The sequence below is a fragment of the Zootoca vivipara genome, chromosome Z1 (assembly GCF_965207765.1).
Source record: "Zootoca vivipara chromosome Z1, rZooViv2.hap1.1, whole genome shotgun sequence".
Lineage (NCBI taxonomy): Eukaryota > Metazoa > Chordata > Lepidosauria > Squamata > Lacertidae > Zootoca > Zootoca vivipara.
The window spans coordinates 54,872,963-54,899,479 of NC_142583.1; the positions used below are offsets into that span (position 1 = coordinate 54,872,963).

Here is a 26,517-nt window from a genome sequence, read left to right on the forward strand (position 1 = left end):
CCATGTCTTCCTGGTTGACTGTCCATGGCTCAGTGATAGAGCATCTGATCTGCATGCTGAAGATCCCAGATTCAATCTCTGGCATCCACAGGTGGGCCGGGAATACCACCACTAGCCAATGCCTACCAGGGACAGCTAACGCGGTATCCTCCAGATATTGTGGATCATCATTCTTGACCATTAGCCCTGCTGGCTGAAGCTGATGGGAGCTGCAATCCAGCGCTTGGCTATCTTAGGTGTGGACAGCACTGAGGAAGAGGGAAGCAACGAGCAGACTCAGTATAAGGAAGCTTCCAACGTTTCATCATGATCCTATAAAGAAAGGTCAGGTTTGCAGTTCTGATAGCAACCTAAAATGCAGATTTCAACATACAAGTTGCAAAAGGCGCTGATCCCACTATGGAACACCTACTCCCTTAATTTTCTTCATCTAAAAACTGTGGCATTGCACAGAAAATTTCCCAGGGAAAGAGAATCTCAGTGTGTGCATGCGTTTCTGCTGGGCCTACTTTGTTGTTGCTGGGGATTCTGTTGGGCCTACTTTGTTGTTATTGTTGCTATTATTAAAAATTAAAAGAATTAAAAATGTACCAACCTTCATTAAAAGCTCTAACATTTTTTTTAGAATGCTAGTTATGGTTTCTAACCAATCTGTCCATGAAATTCAGGTTTTGTGCCACTCGCCTGAAAAGCTCAAATTGCATCTTTCCCGTTTGTTTATTAAATTTCTATACCGCCCTTCGGCCGAAGATCCCTGGGCGCTTTTAAAAACACAAAGGGTGTCGTTAGGATGAAGGGTAGCTTTAAAATCGCCAACGATAAACCTCCTTCGACTAGATCCCACCCTGTTCCTGTGGGGTGGGGCTAAAGGAAGGAGCCCAAGCCCTGGGCGAAGGCGAGACCGCTTGTCCCGCGGGCCTCGGCAACCTCCTCCCGCCTAAGACAACCAACAGCGTTTCAACAGGCGAGCCGCTTTAAATGCGGGCGGAGTTCGAATGGGCGGCTCGACACGAGGTGCTCCGAACAAGCGGCCTGGTTCCCGCCCCGCTTTCCCATTGGTCCTCCCGGGGCGCAGAGGCGCCCGCCCCTTCGCCGCGATTGGCCGGCGTCGCGATCCGGGTTCCCGGATGCAGGGACGTTGGAGTCGGGTATAAAGGGATCGTGGAAGGCGGGAGTAGACGCAGTTTTGAATCGGAAGCCGCCGCTAAAGAATTGGGAGGGGAAAGGTGTCCATTCAACGTCTGTGAAGCGCCTTCCAGGACGAAAAGCAAGCCTCCTTCAAGATGGTGAGTAGAGCCGCGGAGGAAGGGAAAAGGGTGGCTGAGAGGGAGGCGGGCTTGTTCGCAGCAGGCACGAGCGCGCGCCTGAGCCGGGGGAGGATTGTTGCCGCCGCGAGGCGAACGTTGGGGACCCGTGACCCGCTTAGGTGAACGTACGTCTCTCGCGCTACCAACGGTTCTCTTTAGCATACGCGCCAGTTGAGGGAGAGCTGTGAAGGGAAATAGATAAGGAGGAAAAGGGGCGCGGTCACAGACGTAGCGGACGGGTATAAGGTCGCTGCTGAGGCGCATGCGCTGCGCAGCCGGCTCGTTGCGGCGACTGGCGCATGCGCGTCGAATCGGCGGCTGAAGTAGGCGCCGCTGGGGGAGGGAGCGGGCTGCTAGTGAAACGTGCCCAAATGTGCGCATGCGCGGGCTGCTACCAGTTCCCCGCCCCCCATTTCTCTCTTAAACAGCCGGGAAAATAAAGCACGTGGTTCTAGGGATGGTATTGATTCTTCCACACTTTCTTTTGTGCACTAGGCTGGCGGCAAAGCTGGGAAAGACTCCGGCAAGACTAAGACCAAAACTGTGTCCCGTTCGCAAAGGGCTGGCTTACAGGTATGCATGTGCAGAAAGAAGATTTAAAGTCGATGACCTCCTGTGGGGGGGTTATTATAGAATTATAGAATCATAGAGTTGGAAGAGACCACAAGGCCATCCAGTCCAACCCCCTGCCAAGCAGGAAACACCATCAAAGCATTCTTGACAATGCTTAAGCCTCTGCTTAAAGACCTCCAAAGAAGGAGACTCCACCACACTCCTTGGTAGCAAATTCCACTGCCGAACAGCTCTTACTGTCAGGAAGTTCTTCCTAATGTTCAAGTGGAATCTTCTTTCTTGTAGTTTGAATCTATTGCTCCGTGTCCACTTCTCTGGAACAGCAGAAAACAACCTTTCTCCCTCCTCTATATGACATCCTTTTATATACTTGAACATGGCTATCTATTATGTTTTGACACATTCTACAATGGAGGGAGTGCCTGTGCTTCACTTCCCTACTGCACACTTACAGATAGGCTGGCTTCTAGATACGTATACCCATGAAAATATGGAAATCTGTATTGGCGTCATCTGTTAAAGACTAATTTTGAGGTTTTTAAGATTGGGTATGAAACTACTGGTATTTATTTGGGCCTTGATTACTTTTCTGTGTGCGCAGTTTCCGGTGGGTCGTATTCACCGGCATCTAAAATCAAGGACTACCAGTCATGGACGTGTGGGAGCTACAGCTGCTGTGTATAGTGCTGCTATCTTGGAGTACCTCACAGCTGAGGTAAGAATCTGGAAAGGAGAGAAAGCATTCTGCATTGCATATGCACAATAGAATATAGCTTGACTTTTTGTCTTGTCCCAATAAAATGCCCCATATTGTAAAGTGAAAGGTAGTAAAATCCTGTAAGTTACTAATCCTGATTATTAAGAGCCCACTGAGGCTGTATGCTTTCAGAAAACATGCTGCTATTATTTAATGTATTTTAATTCTGCTTTTTCAACAAAGATTGGGGCAGTCCACAATGTATGAAAAATCCCAAACTATTAAGCTTAAGGAAACATGATTTGTTTGTCTGAAATTTCCTCAACTGGGATTGTTGTGTAATGGTACTAGCGCATGCATTGCATGTAGAAGGGTTCAATTGCCAGCTAGGATTAGGAAGGCTTCTTAAACACAGAGGCATTGGTGTTGAGTCTGCACCAGCCTAGTGTTCTCCAAATACTTTGGACTACAAATATCAAGCCCATCCAGCACAGGTGTCTGATGGGAGTTGCACTTCAAAACATCTGGAGTACACCAGGTTGGCAAAGAGTGGTGTAGGCAACACTATGCTAGGTAGAACAGTAGTTTCCTTCGTATAAGGAAGCTTCCTGATTTTCTTCATAATTTCCTCTTAAGGAACATGACTAACCAAAAACCACTTGTTTAGACCATGGTGTCCTCCAAAGGTTTTTGAGTTCTAATTCCTATCAGCCCCAGCTAGTGTGGCCCACACTAAAAATAAATATGGTAACTGAAGCCCAACAGTTACCATAAGGACACTTCGACACTCCCCCAATACTCTTAGCCCTTACTGTAATCCCCGAGATTAGTAGTATACTGGACATGTTTGAAATGAGAAGCCTGTTCTCTAGGAATCATGAAATGTTAAATGTTATTTGGAAAATGGGAGGGGTGTTTGTAAAGAGATGGGCTAAATTGGAGGAAGCCATGGCTGACTTGCACCCTGAACTGCTGTTAGACTGAGAATATAATAACTATTTTCTTGTGTCCCACTTTTAAGCTGTACTTAACAGAGTAACAACTGTTTCAGGTACTTGAATTAGCAGGAAATGCATCCAAAGACTTGAAGGTGAAACGAATCACTCCCCGTCACTTACAACTTGCAATAAGGGGTGATGAAGAACTGGATTCCCTAATCAAAGCAACAATTGCTGGTGGAGGTAAGTGACAACTTAACTTAGTCTGCCATCACCACAGTTAGTAATGTGGCTTTGTTTTAGCACTTAATCTAATCGTGTTGGTGATCTCATCATTTGAATCAATCTCTTTATTTCCTTCCCACAGGTGTAATTCCACATATCCATAAGTCTCTCATTGGAAAGAAAGGACAGCAGAAAACAGTGTAAAGGAGGAACATGGGATTCCTTATTAACTTGGGACTCTTAAATGCTCAGTTGTCCAGTGTTGGTGGATTTCCAGTGGACTGCATCTGTGAAACACTTTTTGCCTTTCTGTAACCTTGAAGCTGGAGCCCATCAAGCTTTCTAACAAACCAAAATTCTATATTTGAAGTCTTAACCTTATTTAAGTGTTACATGGCTTCAGAGAAGCTGTTGTCGTGGTTCTTGACTGTTTTAGATATGTTGGATTTTAATGAAATTCTTGACATTGTTGCTCATTTTTTATGCTTGAAGTTGCTTTACTCAGTTAAAATTTAACTACAAAGGATTGGCACAAGCATTTCTATGAAATAATTAAACACAACTTGAGGTATTAAAATGCTGTTGCTGCTGTCAATCTCTTGTAGTTAAATAACAACCATTCTGACAAGCAGAAACAGACCTTATTCCATTCTGGTCAATGAGTTCAATAAATGTTACATTATTACATTTTTATCATTTTATTCATGTCTTTAAGAAATGGAATTGCAGTTACTGTACTGTAATGTGCATAGACTAGTTCCTAACACAGACCAATGATATAACCAAAGGAAAGCTAAGGTAAATAGGTGCAAGAAGCGGACAGCATTGGTGCAGCAATACCGTAGTAATTGCTAATCATGTAGGTACTTGGTACGGTAATCTGTATTTATTTGCAGTTGGCCAATTAACACAGGGAAGTGTTCATGTACAGCATATGCTCAAAGGGGGAACAATGGTTGATTCCATTTGGTCTCAAAGTGGGAATGAATAATTGGTCTCTATAAAAGGGGTAGGCAGATGTAGGCAGAACAACCTGCTACCCTTCAAGCAGATTCTTATGCTTAATCTACTATCTCCAAAGAGCCAACTACTGTACTAGATGTATTTTACATTTATGTTTACATTTTTTTATTCCAGAGATGGGGCTGTTTAAAGTGATTTTTAAAAAACCCTGACATTTTCTAATTACACGCCTAATTAGAAACCAGCAGTTTCCATGCTGTGCTTCCTCCTTACTCTTCAGGGTTTCCCAAAGTTGGGTCTCCATTAGTTTTTGGACTACAGTTCCCATCATCCCTGACCACTGGTCCTGCTGGAAGGTAGCTTCCTATCCTAGCATCACCATTACATTCTGTCCCCCAACATTTCCACTGGACTGATTTGGACTTCTTGGGGTCTTTCTAAGAGGTTTGTTTTGTACTTCTGTGAAGCTTGGCCTCCTGGAGTGGATTGTGCAAGTTTAGCTACATGAGTTTTTGTGCCTACTAAAGCACAGAAAATATTTCAGAGTGCACTTGAGTGACAGTTGCCTTAAGCCTGCATGGCGCTGAAAAGCAGGTGCAGGATGGGTTGGTGAATATTACCGATTTCTTACACCACCATGAGGCACCAGGGTGAGTTACAATTTAAAAACAGCAATAAATCCATGTAGTGTGAGTTGGGAGTCCAACATCTGGAGGGCCACGGTTTCCCAATCCCTGTTGCACATCCTAAAAAACTAGATGTGGTCCTCTTAACATCTCACATTTTCAGGAAGGGGAGATCTAATTCAGCTTGTCATAAAGCCACAGCTCTGGTCTAATACACAAGTACTGTATATAATACTGTAAGGTACAAAAGAGTGCTCTTCACTCAGAAAAAGCATCCTGAAGTGTATTGAAAAGTGAGGAGCAGGCAGGTACCCTAAATTGCCCCCGCAGCCCACCTGCTCGTTGGGGTTGGGCTGCGCCCCCTACTGGCCGCTCGGAGCAGCCGTGCTCGCGTCGTGGCATTTGGGAGGCGAGTGCGCCTTTCGGCCGCGCCTGCGCAAAGCGATCCTCGCGGCCGGTCACGGAGCCTGTCACCGGAAGCGAGAGCGGCGGCGGTGCTGGGCCCGGCCGGCTCCGGTGCGTCGAGCAAGCGGCATTAAGCCGACGTCGCTGACGGGAGAAGCGGAGGGCGATGCAGCGGAGAGCGTCCGCCGCCGCCGGCAGCGGCCCCAGAGGCGCGGAGTGAGGCGGCCCACGGAAAGACCCCGGCGAGCCCCGCTCTCGCAAACCCCGCCACCCCCGGCCTCCTCAGCGCCCCGGCGGCGCTCGCCCGCCCGCCCGGCTGGCCCCGTCAGGCGCCTTTTCCCTGCGCTACGGCGGGCGGAGGCGGAGGAAGGACAGGCCCATGGAAGGGAACCGCGACGAGGCGGAGAAATGCATCGAGATCGCCCGCGAGGCCCTGGAGGCCGGCAACCGGGAGCGGGCGCTGCGCTTCCTCAACAAGGCCCAGAAGCTCTACCCGACCGAGACCGCCAAAGGTGAGCGCAGGGCGCCCAACCGAGAGGACACCCCCCGGGGGGGGGCTCTTGGCCGAGGCTGCGCGCCTCCCTCTGAAAGTTGGCCCTTGTATTTCGAGAGCGCCCTTGGGATCCCAGCATGGCCTCCCTTCACGGACAGGTGTCGGGAGTCTAGAAGGAGAAGAAATGGGGGGGGCTATAAGAAGGTGTCGGATACACTCCGTCGCCTCATCTCTGGGGTCTGGTCTCGGGGCGCTGTGTCGAGGGAGCCGGCAAGAGAGAGGGCGGCGTTTGCTGCTCTTGTTCTTTATAGCAGGCAGGGGGACCAGCCTTTCTCAGCTTTGGGTCCCCAGCCCATTAATGATCCTATTCCTGAAGCTGCTGCTAAAAACAGAACGGGCCAGGAGTCCCATCTGATCGTAATGAAAGAGGCTTGGACAGTATTAGGGCATGCCAACAGCCCCTTTCTTTTCTTTTCTTTTTGCACTTTCCATTTAGAATATATAAACATTCTTGGGAAACATCAGTGATGAGTGAAGCTCTTTGGTTAGGTTTGAAGTCAACTTGGTAATTTTGAGGTTTGGTGGTTAACTTTTTTGGCGCGTGGGGGACCTCTTGAGAGTTCCATGCTGAAGTATCGGTATTATAGAATCACAGAATTGTAGACTTGGGAGGGACTACGAGGGTCATCTAGTCCAGCCGCCTACCATGCAGGAATCTTTTGCCCATTGTTGGGCTGAAACTCGTGACCCTGAGATTAAGAGGCTTATGCCCATCACCTTGAACAGTGGTCCTGCTAGCTAGAGATCATAGGATCATAGAATCTTAGAGTTGGAAGGGACCCCAAGGGTCATTGAGTCCAGCCTCCTGCAATGTAGGAACCTCAGCTAAAGCATCCATGACAGATGGCCATCCAACCTCTGTTTAAAAACCTCCAAGGAAGGAGAGTTCACCACCTCTTGTGAACAGCTCTTACTGTCAGAATGTTTTTTTGAATGTTTAATGGATGTTTAGTGGTGCCCAGAAGTGGACACAGTATCCCAAGTGTGGTCCGACTAAGGCAGAATAGAGTTGTACTATTACTTACCTTGATCTGGACACTATACCTCTGCTGATGCAGCCTAGAATGGCATTAGATTTTTTTTTTTGCTGCTGCATCACACTGTTGACTCATGTGAAACTTGTGGTCCACCAAGACCCCTAAATCCTTTCCACATGTACTGCTAGTAAGCCAGATGTCCCCCATCCTATATTTGTGCATCTGGGTCTTCCTGCCTAAGTGCAGAACCTTACATTTGTCCCTATTGAAATTCATTTTGTTAGCTTGTGCCCAGTTCTTCAATCGGTAATTTTGAATTCTGATTCTGTCTTCTGCAGCATTAGCTACCCCTCCCAGTTTGGTGTCATCTGCAAGTTTGATGAACATCCTCTCAATTCCTTCATCCAATTCATTTATAAAGACATTGAAGAACAACTGGCCCAGAACAGAACCCTGCAGCACCCCACATGTCACTTTTTCTAGGATGACAAGGGACCAAACTCTTTGGGTTTGGTCAATCAGCTACAAATCCACGTAGTCGAAACAAAATTTAAAAAATCCTTCCAGTAGCACCTTAGAGACCAACTAAGTTTGTCATTGGTATGAGCTTTCGTGTGCATGCACACTTCTTCAGATCAGTGGAAGAAATTTTAAAATTTTGTGTCGACTACAAATCCACCTAACAGTTACCTCATCAACTCACATTTTATCAGCTTCCTCGCGAGAATATCATGGGGGACTTTGTCAAAAGCCTTACTGAAGTAAGATACAGTATGTCCACAGCATTTCCCTGATCGACCAAGTTTGTAGTTCCATTAAAAAAAAGAAATCAGATTGGTCTGGCATGACTTATTTTTGAGAAACCCATTCTGGGTTTTTAGTAATCACAGCATCCTTTTCTAAATGCTCACAGACCGACTGTTGAATTCTCTGTTCTAGGACCTTTCCTGGTATCAATGTCAAGCTCACCGGTTGGTAGTTACCTGTGTCTTCCTTTCCCTCCTTTTTGAAGATGGGGACAACATTTGCCCGCCTCCAATCTGTAGGGACCTCACCTGTTCTCCAAGAATTCTCAAAGATAATAGACAAAGGCTCTGAAATTACCAGTACATCCACAAGCTGTCTTGGATGCAGCTCATCAGGCCCTGGAGATTTGAATTCATTTGAAGTAGCTAGGTGTTCCCTTACTACCTCTTTTCCTATCTTTTCCTATCTTGGGCTGCAGCTCCCTCCTTACATCGTTTATTTTGTTATCACCAGGTTGGGCATCTCTTTCCTTTTGGGTGAAGACAGAGGCAAAGTAGGTGCATTTCTCTGTATTCCCCATGCAGAGGACCTACCATTTGCTTGTTCTTCCTCTAAGTTCAGACATAGCCAAAGAAACCTTTATTATTATTTTTAACCTCTCTTGTAAGCCTGAGCTCATTCTGTGCTTTAGCCAGCCTGACTTTTCCCCTGCAACTGTATACTCCTCCTTTGTGATTTCCCCTTTCTTCCATTTCTTATACATGCCCTTCTTAACTCTCAGCTCATCTGTAAGCTCCTTATACAGCCACACCAGTTTCCTTAGATGCCTCCCACTTTTCTTTCTTGTTGGTATTGTCTGCATTTGGGCCTTCAATAGTTCTCCTTTTAGAAACTCCCATCCTTCTTGGACTCCCTTCTCATTGAGTATTTCTGACCATGGGATCACACCAAGTAGCTCCTTCAGCTTTTCGAAATCGGCGTTCTTAAAGTCCAGACTGCGTATCAAACTACACTCAGTTTTCCCATGCCTCTGTTTCCTGTAACCCAGGAGAACATGGTCACTTCCTCCTAAGTTTCCGAGCACTTCCACTTCATCAATCAGTTCCTCCCTATTGGTGAGGACCAGGTCCAAGATAGATGATCCTCTTGTTGGTTCTTCCACCTTCTGCGAAATGAAATTGTCAGAGATGCAGTGGAGGAATTTGTCAGAACTTACACTCTTGGCACAGTTTGAGTCCCAACCATTATTGGGGAAGTTGATGGGAGTAAAGGTAAAGGATTAGCAACAACACCTGGGGACCCAAGGTTGAGTAAGGCTGCTTTAGACTATACTTCCCCAACCTAACGGTCTCCAGATGTTTGGACCCCCAACTTCCATTAGCTGCAGATAGCATATCCAGTGGTTGGGTATGGTGGCAGCTGGAGTCCAACAACTTCTGGATAGCTGTGGGGCTCAGTCATCCCTGCAGTGCCACCCAAAGCAAGTGTGTGTCATGTGAGCTGCTGCCTCTATACATTCATGCGCCCTCCCTTCATGGTACACAGTGGAATTGGGAACGGATAGCAGTATGGTCTAAACTACTGAGCCTTTTCGGCTTGCTAATCAGAAGGTCGGCAGTTCGAATCCTCATGACAATGCTGAGGTTCTGTTGCTCTGTCCCAACTTCTGCCAACCTAGCAGTTCGAAAGCACACCAATGCAAGTAGATAAATAGATACCGCTGCAGTGGGAAGGTATACGGCGTTTCCGTGCATTCTGGCTTCCATCACTGTGTCTCGTTGCACCAGAAATGGTTTAGTCATGCTGGCCACATGACCCGGAAAGCTGTTTGTGGACAAACACCAGCTCACTCGGCCTGAAAAGCGAGATGAGCGCCACACCCCATAGTCTCCTTTGACTGGACTTAACCGTCCAGGGGTCATTTACCTTTTACACAGTGGAGGATTGTGCTAACTGGATGTGTGAGGAGGATGGGGTGTGTGAATGACAAGTTTCCAAGTTGCCTCCCAGTGGTGATTGGCCCATTAGGGCAAATGGGACAATTGGCCCTCCAACCTCAGTCAGCCATGGCCAGCCCCAACTTACCTGTCTTTCTACTTAGTCATTCTAGGGGTGGCCCTGGCTGTCAGCTTCTACTTGCTTAGTCTCAGTGCTGCCATTGTAGAACTCAGCAGGAAGGAGAATAGCGATAAAACTACAGTAGATTTAGTTGGCTCTGCCCCTTTATTGGCTTTGGCTCCACCTGCTGTTTGGCTCTCCACTTTCCACCTTACCCAGTGGTTAGCAGTTGCCACTGGTGTCCCCATATCCTGAAACCAATCCTTCTGATGATACTATGTAGTATTTATAAGTTTCAACTTGTTTCATTCCCATTATTTCATTGATGGATTACAACAGCAACTCTGTAAGGTAGCTCAGAGAGTCAGTTGCCTAGTTACCTAGTGAGTTCACCTAAAGTTACCTAGTGAAGCAACCTTTGAACTGGGTACTCCCTTGCTATAGAAATCCCATTGACATGTTTCATAACTTCTATAGGATAATTAGCAGAGATGATTCTAGCCACAATTAGTAGGGAGTAGCTGTCATTAAATTTCACAGGTCTTACTTCAGTATCGACTCAGCTCTGCACTGTATTAAAAGTGCCTTAGTATACAGTATTTGCAACTCCCCCAGCACCAGCACCTTTCTTGTTATACCTAGGGCCTGAGCTAACTGGAGCCAGCACCATTGTCTCAGTTCTTTCTTTCTTTTTTGTTATTGTAAAAAGCAAAAAAGTATGTAATCTTGTTGCAAAAACACTTGGCAATACATGAATTGTACCTGTTGAAATTTTAGAGACTTGATCTTTGGGGTATATCTACACAACAAACAAACCAGCTGTGTAGTGCAATCCTATGCAGGACTTTTCAAGTGCCACTGAGTTCATTGGCATTTAGCCTTAAATAAGTGTGCATAGCATTGTAGCTGGGTGGTCTGGTTTAGCTGGTTTTGACTTCTGTAAGGGAATCTGTTTCCATGAGGCCACTGAGAAATGTTAATAGATTTCTAGTTTCTTAACTCTAGCTTGCTGACAGGGGATCAGTTTTAACTGTGGCAGTATGCAAGTTCAGGTTTCCATGAACTTACATGTACCGTATATACTGGACTTTTGTAGGAACTTTAAAAAAAAATGCAACAGGGTGACCTAGATTTTGCCCAAGATATATTTACTTATTTTACATGATTTTAGTTTCTTCAACCATGCATATCACTGAAACCCAGGTCACTCGAAATTCTACCCAGCCTCCATCTTCTAGATATTTTTTTCTATGTAAGGGTAACTTGTAATGGGAAAATTTTCTGATACCCTAGAGAGTGATCAAATTTAGCATGTTTATTGTACTTGTATTTAGTGGATACAGCAAAAATGTGAAGCTTCCAGACTTGCCTAATACTGTATTTGCAATTGGTATCCATTCATTGTTACTAGTAAATGTATAAAATGACATTTTTTCCCATAGAAAAACGAAGTGCTGGATTTTTTCTTCTGGAAAATTTCCCACCTGCACATCACTGAACTGTAATGAACTGTATTTTAAAAGCACAAATAAGACTTAACAGATAATTTCTTCAGTAAATGCCATCGTAGAATGTACACCTAGCTGAGCTGTTTTATTCAGAGATTCTCCAACAACTATGATCCAGCTGAAACATACTGCCAGACATTTTGTAAAAACCCTTGCTGCGTTCCATGTCTCCAGTATCTCAGATAAGCCAGATCAGCTCACCTGGGTGTGCAGTACTTATGGTAGCAGCAGAGTCTGCAGGGTTGTAAAATGTTCCATGTCTAAGTTCTTGCACTCTTAGTGTCATGTTTAAATTAGACCCTATAATTAAAAACCTGAGGAGCGGGCAGTTCAGTTTAAATTTCTCAAAAGAGCAGATTTACGGTACCTGAATAATTTAAGTGAATGGTGTGTGTTTACGTTCCCTTCTGAAAGCATTTACAGTATTCTAGGCCAGGCATGTACAGTGGAACCTTGGGTTATAAAAGCTTCAGGTTACAAACTCTGCTAACCCGGAAGTAGTACCTCGGATTGAGAACTTTGCCCCAGGATGAGAATGGAAATTTCGCAGCGGGAGGCCCCATCAGCGAAAGCGTGCCTCAGGTTAAGAATGGTTTCGGGTTAAGAACAGACCTCCGGAACGAATAAAGTTCATAACTCAAGGTCCCACTGTATATATGGCAGTATATGTCCTGGGGGGAAATCCTAAAAAAAGCTCAACAACTTCAATCCTCAGCAACTTTCAGGTAAACTTCAATCCCCTGTTCTAGGCCAACCAAAAGGCCTGATGCTAGTACGTGGGAGTTGCTCTTGTTTATAGTGCTGTTTACTTCAGGAGATATAAAAGCAGTAGTGCAAATTGCAGTAGGCAGTGGAACTGGATCTTTGCAACACATGTAACATTATCATTGCCCTGCTTCAAATCTAAATTTTTAGTCTTCACCAGCCATAAGAGCTGCAATCATGGCAAATAATCAAATCAAGCCTAGGCATACCTAGTTTTTGCATATTCAATTTAAAGTAAGTACTAAAGAATCCCTTTACCTTTAAGTTTCATAGGAATTCACTTTAATTAAGGAATTTGTCTTAATTAAAGAAATCTGCCTGAATAGAGTATCTGAATGAGGGATGTCATAGGGCAGAGATGGTGAACCAGAAAGGCACTTGCAGCAGCCCACCAGCTCTCTTTCAAATGAAGGTATCTTTTCTGCCTCTGGCGTAATGCAGTTCTTAGAAGGCCTTAGTGTTTGGGAAACAGGGGAGTGCTTAGAGTGGACCTTCTAGGAGTGGCTCCATGCCAGGGGGAGAAGATGCTCTTCAGAGATTGATATCTCAGAAGAACAGAGACAGTGTTTTTATTCCCTGTTGTAGTGCTAGGCTGATCAGCAGAAAGGGGGGGGGGTGCTGCTTGAATGTTTCTGCCTGCCTGTGGTGTGCATGTCAGTGTGCAGTGACATGCAGTCCTTGAGGGGGAGCGATGGTGATACTACAGTATAAAAAATTATCACACAGCCTTCATTCCAAGTTCCCAGAGCAGGTTACAGCAATTAAAATACATATAATATTAAAAAGAGTTTAAACCAACCTTCAATGTGGTTTTTGGGCTGTAAAATGTTAGCCACCCTCCTCTTACAGGGCGTTGGCCCTGAAAATGTCAAGTAAACTTGTATCACTTTATTTATATTTATTTTAATTCATTTAACTCTGTTCTTGGAAGGAAGAATGATTTTGGGTGTCGTTTTAAGCCAGTGATGTTTCAGTTAGTTTGACTACTTTCTTACAGAGGTAGCTTGCATGCTTAAGACTGATGGGACTTCAGCAAATATTTTGCTTGCAATCTTTGATTCCCTGGAGGGACCTGTTAAGGGACTGTATAGCACCTGTAGGCCTATTTGTTCCTGATTTATTTGTGCCTTCTATGGGAGCAGAAGGATCTGTTCTTCCATCTAAGCAGCTGGTATTTTTGTTTTGTGCTTTGAGAAGCCCATGCTGTTTTTTTGTGTTTCCTTTAGGCATGATATGTCCATATGTACTGAAGAGTTTTTGGAGGTGGAGAGTTCTGAGGGATAATTTCAATCTATTTACAAATGAAAGCATCAAGCCAGGAATATGGGACTGTATAAACATGCCCTTTGACATGGTTCTATATAACATAATAGCAACCATACACAAGCAGAAGAATAGATTGTACCTTTCATAATCAACAGCAGACACAGCAAAGGGCATTGAAAGAAGCTTATAATTGTGGAAGTATTTCAAGGACTTTACAATAGTACAGTCTGGATTTGAATTTACTATATAAATAGCATTGTACAGTACTTTACTGGCCATTTCAATTCTTCCTTAGAGCACTGCATATGTCCACATCACTGAGGCATATTGAAGCAACTAATTTATATGGTTTATTTGCATATACTGTACTGTATATGTATACTAATGTGGATTATTTAAAAAATCAATTGGATATGTTTTGTCTTACTTAAAATTATTATTTTAATCTTCTAGTGAATTTGTATCCTTATTTCTGAGTTGTGAGTAGACATACTTGCAATAATAAGAGTTGCCATATTAGCATTTCATTCCTGGTACTTGAGGGACAGTCTTCCTGTTGGGATTGCAAACTGACTAGGGAAAACAACACCGACCTGGGCTGCTTTTGTGCTTTTAACAGCAGCTTTATTTGTAGAAATTGGCAGATGCAGTTCTTCATATCTTAGTGAGAAGGATTATAATGTTCTTAGACATTTTTAATAGAAATGTGAGTGGACTAGAAAAGATAAAAATTGGTAATCCCATTTCCTACCTACAATATTTGTCTTCACATGCTTCACACTAATACACTTTTCATTGTGTTTGAAGTCCTGTTAGTTTCAAAAATCTGCATTTTCTTAACAACTTTGATTAATTAGCAGTTTCCCTTCTGCATTTTTGGAGAGTAACTACAATGCTGTAATAGTAATGATCAACAACAACTTGGTAGAAAATAGTTTTCTTCTAAGGCTGTTCTGATTTAACCCATTTCAAGACAATGGCTGTATCTTACAGATCGCAAGCGTATTTGCTCAGAAGTGACCTGCACTGAATTCAGTGGGAAATGCTCCCTGATAAATGTGCTCAGGATTTTCCAGTCTTAAAACTTATTTTTACTAATTCAAGAAAGTCTTTTTAATCTAATATTAATATCATATACGTTTAAAATTACATTGCTTGGGAAGTTTAGGGCGTGAGTCAGTTGATTGCTTTAAATACTGTCAAAGATTTCATCAAGCCAGGAAGGAGGCCCTTGCGAAGGTGGCAGCTTATATTTCTTATTTTAGTAATTTAGTTGCATAATTGTATTGCCTGATGGTATCATCTAACCTATTCTATTTTGCTTCTTACAGCAAAAAGATCTTGATTAAACTGAAACTATAGGTTTCAGTTTTCAGGAAGAAATAACTCAAGTTTAACCCCTTCTTGAGAAGAGAACTTGGTTTTCCTTTCTGTCGATTTAATAATTTAGATGTCAGAACATAGTCTGAAATGGGCCAGAATCAACCTTTTTGGGTGCTACATTTCGCCGTGTGATTCTCTATAGAAGACTTTGCAGGCAGGACTGAATCAACCAGACAGTGTTGCCTCAGCAATTACTGTGAAATGATTGCTTTTTCTCTATGCCTTAAAAGCTGTGTATGGAGATGCAGGAAAAAATTATTTTCCTAGCAAAAAGGACTACTGAACTTACTTTCTGTGGTAATAGTAGCAGCATAGAATCATAGAGTTGGAAGGGACTCCGTGGGACATCTAGTCCAACCCCCTGAAATGCAGGGACTTATAGTAGCGCATAGGCACCTTTGTATGACACTCATGACACCAGTCCAGATGTCTTCATCATCATAACTACTCTCCATTTTACGTGCTTTAAAGAAATCATCTGAGGGTGTGTGATTGAGCTGTCTATAGCAGTGTGTCAGCACAAAGATAATAAACCACAGTAATAAACCAATTAACTAATCAATCTTCTGTACAATTCATCAGCTAGTTTGGCATAACCTCTTTCTATTATATGGGGGACAAGGATATTTCTTGCTGTGAGATCTGAGGTGGGGCCTGTGTGTATGAAGCAGTGGATCCAGCACTGCTTCCCTAACTTTGGGAAGACGGTTCTTCCTTCCTTTTCATTGTGTGACCTCCAGATTGGCATAAAGGAAGCTCGGGGAGTGCTGGTGCCACAGCCCTTCAGTGCCTTGTTTGGGGGCACTTGCAGTAGTTGGCATGAAAACGACTTGACAATAGCGTTCCATTAGCACTCATCTCTGATGGCAGAAAGGCACATATGCACTGTCTTAACTCCTTGGGAAGTTGGTGGGATGGTTCAAATTATGCTCTAAAATGCTATCCTATACACACTTACTTTGAAAGTAAGTTCTGCTGAACTGAGTAGACCTGCTGCATAGGAATGCATATGCATTGCTGCATAGGAATGCATTGCAAATATTAGCCTAGGAACATAATTTATCTGATTCTTTCCCCATTTGTCCTCAGAACGTAATCCCATTGGCAGTATCTTCAATGCTTATGTAATTTACACTCCTTTTCTTCTGTAGTGTTACTGGAAGCAATTTCAAAGAACGGGAGTGCTGCCGGGAGTGGTGCTTACTGTCGAAAACCAGCAAGTGGAAGTGATAAAAACAAACCCAATAGCATGAAGGACAACAGTGCATCTTCTGCAGGTGAAAGTGGGAAGCCCTACACCAAAGATCAAGTGGAAGGAGTGCAAAGGTATTGTTCTAAATAAACAGATTGCCTGTTGATAGTACTGATAATAAATTACAAGTTTATCTGACAGCATAGTGTTCCCCAACCTGGTGCCCTCCATCTGTTGTTGGACAGCAGTTCTAATAATACCTGACCAATTGCCATGCTGCCATGCAGGATATATTCAGGAAAAGAAAAAGCTGAAGAGTAAACCCTATAAAAATCCGAAGTGGAGTCTCTAAGGCATCTTGTAAGCTTCCTACTGGCAACTCCTGGTGCCAAGCTGGTGCAAAACATATTGCTGTGCTTTCCTTTGGATCACATCAGCGATGTCATCTGGGCAGGCCAGGACTTTCATACACACTGCCCAGGCTAACACAGTCATTTGACTTCACCCTCAGAGGCATACTCCAGACGGATGCCAACAACAACATTTGCCATGCTGACCGGAACTGATCAAAGTTGTAGTCCAAACGACCCGAATGGCACCATGTTGTGGAAGGCTGGTCTAGGTAAAAAAAGTACCTCTTCAGATGTTGCCAGTGTGATTTCAGCTTAAGAATATTAACTAAGCTGAGAACATCACACTGCTCTTTACAAAGGTTTTAAGTCAACCTTTTAGAGCAGTACAGCTGTCACTGATGTGAGAGCTAAACTCATGGATTCCATTTTTGAAAGGTCTCATAGTTTGAGCGCACTGCCGCTATGTTGACAGAATGCTTTGTCAATATCAGCTGGAGCCTGATGTAGCTTGTTATCATTTCAAACAGTAAATGAGATGGCTAAGAAAGTTTTGCCTGTATAAACAGCAGCTGTGTCAATATGTTGAATTGCTCCATATACTGAAGTGTTTTAACTTAATTCTACTATTAACATGGTAGGTGAAGAGGTCATTTCCTACTTCCTTTCCTTTAGTGTATGTATTAGTGACTCTTTCACCTCTAACCTGAATCCAATCAGCAATTAGATTATGAGGAACATGTGATCCTTGACCCAATTTGCAAGTGATAAGGAGAAAGAAAAGCAGGGGCATGGAGAGCAAGCCCAAAAGCAAGAGGGTGCACCACCCACTTTGGACTTTGGCTCCACCACCACAGGCTTCAGTCCTATTCACTTTTAGCATGCACACCTAATAGATTGCCCCAAGGGAATGTGGCCCTCAACAGAAAGAAAAGGTTCCCAACTCCTGATTGAATATCACATTGAAGCAAGTGAGATAGCTTTTCCAATGCAGGAGGAAAGGGTAAAAGGACCCTCAGCTCATGCCAGGGTCTTGATCTGGATTGGCCCCCATGCTTGCAATCTGTTGTACTTCTGGACTAGCTGGGGTCCCGTATGCTGTCAGCCATGAAAGTCGAGGAGGGGCAAAACTGAAGAAAAGAGTTCCTAGTGGCTGATGGGAATCTTCTGGGAGCCAGATATAGCTGGCAGGCAAGAGATTCTCCAACCATGTTCTAAAATATGATGGAAATGGTCTAGTCATGCATTTGCTTCATCCTGAGGTTTTTATTCTCATTTTTATTTATTAAATTTCTATTCTACCCTTCCTCCAAGAAGCTGACAGGGATGGACAAGATTTTTCTTAGCCCCAAGCCCCATCTAACTTAACAAGAGCTCTGCAGAGTAGGTTCAGCTGAGAGATAGTGATTGGCACATAGCCAATGAGCTTCATGGCTGACATAGATTTTCCTGCTTCTTTTCCAACATGCTTAACCTCTGCTCACTGAATATGACAGAAGTCATACCAACAACATTTGGATTGCATGTACATCACCTGAATGTTTGGACAATACTGTTAAGAAGGACAGGAGCGGCATATATAGAGCAGAACAATCTCCAAATGATTAGTTTTAGCATATTTTTGCCAGGTTAGAATCTAATAATGTGTGTTGATAGGCAGAAATATAAACAAACATTTTAGTTTCTTCCCCATCCTATACACAAGAGAGAGTGCTTGTAGTTCTTCAATAGAGTGTTGCTCGGTGACAGTATGGTTCAACTGGGAGCAGTGCAAGATGCAATAACTCTTTACTGATTGCATAATGGTTAAGCAAACTGAACAGAAGGCTGCTCACTTTATTGCACCAAAGAGGTCTGGTGATAATGTGTTCTCATGTGGGCAAAATTTCATTTCCAAGTTTCTAAAACAAAAAATATGGGCTTAGCTTTCTAGTAAAGAGCTATTATCTTCAAAACCTGCACAATGGCAGCATAAAAGTGAAATGGAGATCTTTCTTATTGTAATGCTGGTGTCTCTGGACTATCTATCACAGTATTTTATCTCATTAAGTAGGAAAAAAAACCTGGTGGGTTCATCATTTTCATAACTATTATTACTAGGAACTACTACATTATCAGATCAGTGTTGCTCTGAATCACAGTGGGATTTTAAAAACCATTTTTCCGAAATATCAGTGCACCTCCAAAATATTTACCAGTTGTCCTTGGTGCACTTTTAATTCCTCTTCAAAGAGGAGCTGGAACCAAGATGAGACTCCAAGGAGTGCACTTTCCTTGTTGAAGAACTACAACCACTGTAAATCAATTACCCTTTCAGGTTCCATGCAGATTCCTTGCTTGTTTTGTTAAAGAAATATTCAGAGATTTACAAATTATTTCACCTAATGGAAGTTTACCAATTCTTTCTTCAGTATAATGAACTGTATCTGTCATGCATTATTGATATTCATTCATACAAGCAAGAGTTCATGAAAATGATTTGCCTCTTGTTAATACATAGATGTATCAAAGTACTCATCTGTTTTAACAGAAGAATTTTGTTATTTAATCTTTAGAAATCGCTAATCTATCTACTGCTAGGTGTTTCCATAATATTCCCTCCTATGCTTCTTAACACTTTTGTCCAAACTTTCAGTTAAAAATGTACATGCAATTCAAATATTGTGGGTATAGCTTTGACCCACATTTAATAATTGTACCTTGATAATAGAGGGACCCAGGTGACGCTGTGGGTTAAACTACAGAGTCTAGGGCTTGCTGATCAGAAGGTTGGCGGTTCGAATCCCTGCAACGGGGTAAGCTCCCGTTGCTCGGTCCCAGCTCCTGCCCACCTAGTAGTTCGAAAGCACATCAAAGTGCAAGTAGATAAATAGGGGGGGAAGGTAAACAGCGTCTCCATGCGCTGCTCTGATTCGCCAGAAACAGCTTTGTCATGCTGGCCACATGTGGACAAACGCTGGCTCTCTCGGCCTATAGAGCGAGATGAGCGCCGCAACCCCAGAGTCGGACACGACTGGACCTGATGGTCAGGGGCCCCTTTTACCTTTACCTTTACCTTTACCTTGATAATAGTAATAATTTCACAAGTCAGCTGCTGGATTCTATGGCAATAAGATAAAAGTGTCCTTTGGTTTGAGGAGAAGACACAAGAGTGTTGCTTGCAAACTGCCATCATTTTTTTTAATCCATCCCCGTAAGAATAGTTGTGCTGTTTGTCCCTGGAGTTTATCCTTTATAGTCTCTGGTGTTTGAAGCCACCTCTTTCTTGATGGTTACATCATTGACCTCATAATGCTTTTGCCATCATGAGCTGCAAAGTTCATGCTATGTAAAGGGAAAAGAATAAAAACTGCTGCACCCTTAGATGGGTTTTAGGTAACTGTAATATTGGATGTGTGTGTGTATAATTATCTGGGATTCCTTTGTTAACATTGCTTTACAATAAAATATATTACCAATATTAGGCATAGTTCTACGTATGGATTTTCCAATGTATGTGTAATATTACTGCTAAAAAGGGGGGTGGAAATTGAAATACTGGTACTGTGGTTTCTGTGCATAACATGAAGCTGTTTGAAAATGAACTTTTCAAATTGTGCTTTAAGAGTTGATAGTTGTGTTTTAAAATTGAAATTATTTTGTTTAATGACCTCTTGCAGTATAAAAAAATGTAAAAATTACTATGAAGTCCTTGGAGTGTCCAAAGAAGCAGGTGAAGAAGACTTGAAGAAAGCTTATCGAAAGCTTGCTCTGAAGTTTCATCCGGACAAAAATCATGCACCAGGAGCAACAGAAGCTTTTAAAAGTAATATTTTCTAATTCACTTGTAGAAAGAAAACATTTCAGGGGCAGGTGTATCTCTTCTGCCCAACTGGTTGTGTTAATGCACATCCTTTTAACAATGGGTTGGATCCAAAGGTGCCCTTTTGTAGCTGCAAAAGGATGGCTTTTTACACCTTGCACTAAGCTGTACACCTTGTGGCCAGAGCATTTTATGTGACAATGAAACTAAATCTGTGATCTTCTACTTCTGCAAGTGGAAGGATAAAAACTGCTGTAGAAGTAACTTATTGCAGGCAACTCTTCCAGGAGCACCTATGCAAATCTTTTAAAAATAGCACTGGTTGCTATTTTCCTCCCATTTATGGCCCTTTGGTTGTAGCTCAGTATATTCAGATCCTCATACACAAGGCGGAAGATATTGGGTTGTAAAAGCAAACCATCAGCTATGTACTAACCTTGATATAGGTGTGAAAGGAACCTTACCAGTAATTTGTTGGAAACATGGGCTGGAATCCAGGCTACTGGGAACCTTGTTTCATGTGCCCAGGGGGTACTGGGTTTGTCAGTCTTGAGCAGGGTCCCTGTATGTTGTTTCAAAGCATTTTTAAACAGTTTGTGATGCGACATGAACACTTACTATAGTGCAACCTTGGTTGTCAAACATAATCCATTCTGGAAGACTGTTCAATTTCCAAAATGCTCAACAACCAAGGTACAATTGCTGGTTAGCAAAATCCTTTGGAAAAATAGAGAAATGCGCCTCGGAAGCCGTTCGACTTCCGAGGTGCATTCGAAAATGGAAGCATTCACTTCTAGGTTGTTGGCATTTGAAAGCCGAAACGTTCGATTTCCAAAGTGTTCGAAAACTGAGGTTCCACTGTATTTAAATTAAAAAATCAATTGGGCACAGCTATGGTCAAGCACTGCTTGCACCAAAAGAACATAAGTTTATATGTTACCGAACACACTTTCTGTTGTGATACCTATTTGCATTGTTATTTATTTTATTTATAAATAAATTGCTTCCTATGAGGCATCCCAAAGCATTTCACAGTACTATTGTCATACTGGTATCTGTACTATATATTTGTTTCCATTTTTCAAAGGGGAAGGGGAATGGACAACAACAACTCTTTACTCCTTTTAGACTGTTTGGCATGCATCAACCCCTATACATGTATGCGACTATGTCCAATGTTGTCTATGTGCAGTGTGGAAAAGTGGCTCACTGCAAGTCAGGCAGTCTGGGTCCCTGTCTGACCTGTGAATTAATAAAAGTACAATGTATCACTCCCTTCTCTGTGTATCTAAACTGTTTCTTTTCTCCCATCCTTCTTTCCCCTGCACTCTGCATTTCAGAGATTGGAAATGCATATGCTGTGTTAAGCAATCCAGAAAAACGAAAGCAATATGACCTCACAGGCAGTGAAGAGCCATGCAGCCATCCTGGCAATGGTAGATTTAACTTCCACAGGGGATGTGAAGCAGATATTACTCCAGAGGACCTTTTTAACATGTTCTTCGGCGGAGCATTTCCAACAGGTATATTCACTGATCAACTCGCCTTAGCTCACCACTTCCATCTCACTCCCTCTGTATCTTCCTTCCCATTCACTTGTCAGTCCCAAATATCTCCCACTTCCCTTTCCTCAGGTAGCTCAGCCACCTTGAGTTGTACACATGTATTAAATGAATGGAGTGTACGGTAAGTGCTTTTGTAACTGATTAAATCTGTTCTAGCATGCTCAGCAACCATTGCCTCATGTACGATGGTACAAGCAAGGTTCTCATACAATGATATCAGAGCTCCCATGAACTATTTAATGCTTCCTAGTGCTTTGCTTAAAACCAAAGAACAAGTTTGGGAAACTTAAATGCTTACCTTGCCCACTAGCAGCCAGTGGTCCAATAAACTGTTAAGCCTTTTTCTTGAAGGTGCAATATATTGTACTAATTAGCATGGCATTCTGCATTGCCTATAGTGTTGCCTCAAAACGAGTACAGCTGAGTATTTACTTTTTCACCTTGTAGTGTTTTTTCTGCTCCAAATACAATCTTTTAAATATTTTCTCCCCTGTAGGCAGTGTGCATTCATTTTCTAATGGAAGGTCTGGCTACAGTCACCATAATCAACATCGTCATAGTGGGCATGAAAGAGAAGAGGAGAGGGGTGATGTATGTTTGTCTTTTGCAAGAACTTATCTTTTTTGAAATATCCCTAGAAGTAATATTAATGAGCAGCATGCCTTGCAGTTCTGTTATCTAAATGACTGCCTGTTTAGTAAACAGATGCAAGGAAACAGTAACAGTTAAAAACCTAATTCCGAATTTTCTGAACTAGTGTTATCTTATTTTAATGGAGGAATCCTATGCATGATGTTTACTCAGAAGTAAGACCCATTGTGGCTCACCCCCAGGTACCACTTTATAATATTAGCCTACATTAGATTTTGGGCTACAGTAGTGACATTGGATGGATAGATAGATAGATAGATAGATAGATAGATAGATAGATAGATAGATAGATAGATAGATATAATTATATATGCAGGATGAACTTTATAAAGAGGAGCTAGCAGCAGCTTGCTTTTGCTCCTCTATGGGAATTCGTGCAATTCCTCTAAGCCAGTGGTTCTCAAAGGGTGTAGCGAGTCACACTAGTGTGGCAGAGAGGAAAAAGTTTGAGAATTGCTACTCTAAGCCATGGCTTCACATGAGGATAGGCCACGAAGTGATAGGTTTTAACAGTATGAAGTTAAAGAAAGACTACACATAAGGCAACTATTCTTTAGTGCAACCTATCTCCTTCCAAAGCTTTCAAGAAAGACTGGATAGGAATCCACTACTGTATAGGTCTTTTGGGGTGTATACATATTTCCTGTCTAGGAAAGTGGTGGTGATGGTGGACTAGATTCCTTCCAAGAAAAACAAAACACCCTGTGATTTGCTGTTTCCTTCTCCAGGGCGGCTTCTCTATGTTCATCCAGCTGATGCCAATTATTGTGCTGATCCTTGTCTCTTTGCTGAGCCAGTTGATGGTGTCTAACCCTCCTTACTCCTTATATCCAAAATCGTAAGTAGTACTATTAATATTTGTATGGTTTACATGGATATTTAAAAATACCTCTTATGTTCCTGTATTTTTTTCAAGCTTTATGTATTCCAGGGCTTTTCTCCTTTGTGTGCACCAATTCAGAAATGATGAGGAAAGAATTGAAAAGCAAGAAATGCCCCAATTACCCCCTTGAAAAACTAGCTCAATATAGAAGCTCAGTTCTGCTGAACAATGGCTTATTGTGGGTCTGTGCTAGGTTTACATCACTTAAGTCAGTGTTGCTAAGGGTTTCTATGCCTTATTTTTTTCCTTCACAGCTTCACTAGGAAAAGAGGCCTTAATGCTTTCTCACATGGCTGTCTTTGACAAGATTTGGACAGTTTGACTTAGAATATCTTTAGGAAAGTAGATTCAACAGAGGTTAAAGTAGAGCTTACAGTGAAATTTACCCATTTGGTTGTGGTTTAAACTACAGGTAGCAGCATGATGCTGTAAATCAGTGTTTCCCAACCTTGGATATCGGGCTGTTTTTAGACTACAACTCCCATCATTCTTAGCTAGCAAGACCAGTGCTCAGGGATGATAGGGACTGTGGTCTGAAAACAGCTGGAGACCCAAGGTTGGGAAAACACTGATGTTTTCATGCTAATAGTAGATTCTTTGTTAATAGCTAGACTGTGGTTGCATGTGTCAGAGGCCAGGACCGCCTACCTGAGTGATAGCCTCTCCCTAGAAGGTGAAAAGTCCACAGCATTACTAGCTTCCAGTTTCCTATGGTAATGGAAACCACTATCTTAACCCGGCTGGCTCTGTAAATATAGGCAATTAGGAACTTCTTAATTTAACACTTTAGTATGAAAATATTTTTTCTTGTATATTAATAAAAAATGAAGCAAAGGTAAAGATAGGGGACCTCTCCAAAATGAACTGTAAAATGCAATTCAGTGTAAACAAGTGTAAAGTGTTACATGTAGGGGGGGGTCATACTTTCACACATACGTTCATGGGGTCTGAACTGGCAGTGACTGACTCAGGAGTGAGACTTTGCAGTTGTGGATAGCTTGATGGAGATGTTGATCCAGTGTGCAGTAGCTGTGAAAAAGGCAAAGTGCATGCTAGGATATTTAATGTGGAGCCTTCTAATTAGGAGCAATCTAACTCAAAAGAATGGCCACTTCATTGTGATAAGCTCTAGACATATTTTAGCAAACCAATGACATGGAAGGTATAGAGTTTACAGAAAATCAGACACCAGATATAAGACATTATTTACAACATTGCTGTTTCTTGCTTTACAGACATGGCATATTGGTGTTGTATATACATAAAGACATTCGTGAAAACTCTTATGTTGCAATGAATCTGAAACCCTCTTTGATTTTTCTTTGCTAACAACAACATTGGGGACAGTGACACAGGCTGACACTTAGTATGGGATCTCTTTACAGGGGTTCAGGACAGACCATTCAGATGCAGACACAAAACTTGGGTGTTGCTTATTATGTCAACAAGGACTTTAAAAATGAATATAAAGGTGCAAATTTGCAGAAGGTGGAAAAGAGTGTGGAAGAGGACTATGTGTCCAATATTCGAAATAACTGTTGGAAAGAGAGGCAACAAAGTAAGTGGACCTTATGATTTTTCAAAAAATAAAAGCATTATACCGAAATAACATCTATCTCCAAATAGAATGAGATACTGGCATGGATCCTAAGGGAGTTTTCCCCCTTTTCAGGGGTTTGTGAGATCCAGGTTCATTTTCCCTAAACAGCACCCACCTGCCCTGTAATTGATGTTGCATTGAATCCTCCGCACACCAGCAGATATGCAGGGAACTCACTTGCATACTTGAACCCTGCGTAAAGCAGAACTGAAACCCCTGCCCATTGGTTCAGTCCTGCTGAATCAGATTCTTCCACCCACACCTCCTGACACATCAACAGGAGCACCTAACTGCCAATTACCAACTTGGATGGCTTGTGGAAGGGCAAGTGCTCCTGTGCTTAGGTCCTGCTTGCAGATGTATACGTTTTATGAAATAAAGAAATAACATTTTTTAGCTATTGCCAAGATGTTTTATTTACTTTGTTTTTGTTTTTAAAGAAACAGATTTACTGTATGCAGCAAAAGTGTACAGAGACGAACGTCTTCGAAGGAAAGCAGAAGCCATCTCCATGGACAACTGCAGAGAGTTAGAACGATTGACCAGTATCTATCGGGGAGAATGAGCTAGATCCTGAAATGTACTGCCTGTACATGCGCTCTCTATGTATAAAAAGAAAAATCTGTAAACTGAGAAAATACTATTCCATCATGAAAAGGAAGAGGGATGTAAAACTGCTGTCTAGCTGTTTCCAAAAACCTTATCCTGAAGTACCAATATAATTTAATAGCCTCTTAGTCTGAAATATATGACAAGCTCATATATTTACATCATTGAATTGTCATTTAAGTTTTACTCCCAGAGCTTCTGTGATTTTTTTTTCCTACAAGAAGCAGCTCCAATGTGCTGCTACGCTTGTGGAGATGTAGACATAGTGGTTCTTCTTCTGAAATACTTGCCATGTAAATATGTGTGGAAAAGAAGACTCGTGTATATAAAAATGTTTAAAGAAATCTCAAAGGCATTTAGATGCATTAAACCCTTTAATCTCATGGATGGAACAAATAGTATGACTACATCATTCCTTATTCAGATGTTGTGTGTGGAATTGAAAGAAAATATGAACAATTTTCTCTCTGCATAAAATCTACTAGCTTGAAGGAGTATTTTTAAAAAAGTAATTGGCCATGTGGATTTCTTATGAGATGATTGGATCAGACTGGCTGATACCAGAGTTTCAGCATTCATGCTGTAGTTTTAATGCTGTATATCTAAACAGTGACAAACCAGACATCTGTACCAGACTGTTTCTTGCTAAGCGGCACACTGGCACCAAAAAAGTGAAGTGCACAGATACTGCTTTTAGTACTTAATCACATTCTGTTTTGGTGTTCCAGAAAAGAGTAAGGTGTATTTAAGCAAGTGCTGCTGTACAACCCACCTCTCCATATTTTTTAGTTTAGCATAACTTAGGGTCACGTGCAAATCCTTTAGAAATGGAAGGTGTTAAATCCACTTGCTAAATACACAAGCATGCTAAATA

The 26,517-nt window shown here is 42.4% G+C and overlaps 2 protein-coding genes across 2 annotated transcripts; both read left to right on the forward strand.

The window, feature by feature from the left end:
- The first annotated feature begins 1,196 nt into the window (after positions 1-1,196).
- Positions 1,197-4,427, forward strand: H2AZ1 (H2A.Z variant histone 1). The gene is made up of 5 exons (XM_035113979.3): positions 1,197-1,286; positions 1,803-1,880; positions 2,482-2,595; positions 3,629-3,758; positions 3,883-4,427. The coding sequence occupies exons 1-5, from the start codon at positions 1,284-1,286 to the stop codon at positions 3,942-3,944; spliced, it is 387 nt and encodes a 128-aa protein (XP_034969870.1). The 5' UTR covers positions 1,197-1,283; the 3' UTR covers positions 3,945-4,427.
- Positions 4,428-5,612: 1,185 nt separating this feature from the next.
- Positions 5,613-26,026, forward strand: DNAJB14 (DnaJ heat shock protein family (Hsp40) member B14). Its single transcript, XM_035112751.3, has 8 exons — positions 5,613-6,246; positions 16,143-16,317; positions 20,193-20,338; positions 21,676-21,858; positions 22,397-22,491; positions 23,280-23,389; positions 24,820-24,992; positions 25,475-26,026. Exons 1-8 carry the CDS (start codon positions 6,114-6,116, stop codon positions 25,597-25,599), a joined length of 1,140 nt encoding a protein of 379 aa, XP_034968642.1. The 5' UTR covers positions 5,613-6,113; the 3' UTR covers positions 25,600-26,026.
- The last annotated feature ends 491 nt before the right edge of the window (positions 26,027-26,517 follow it).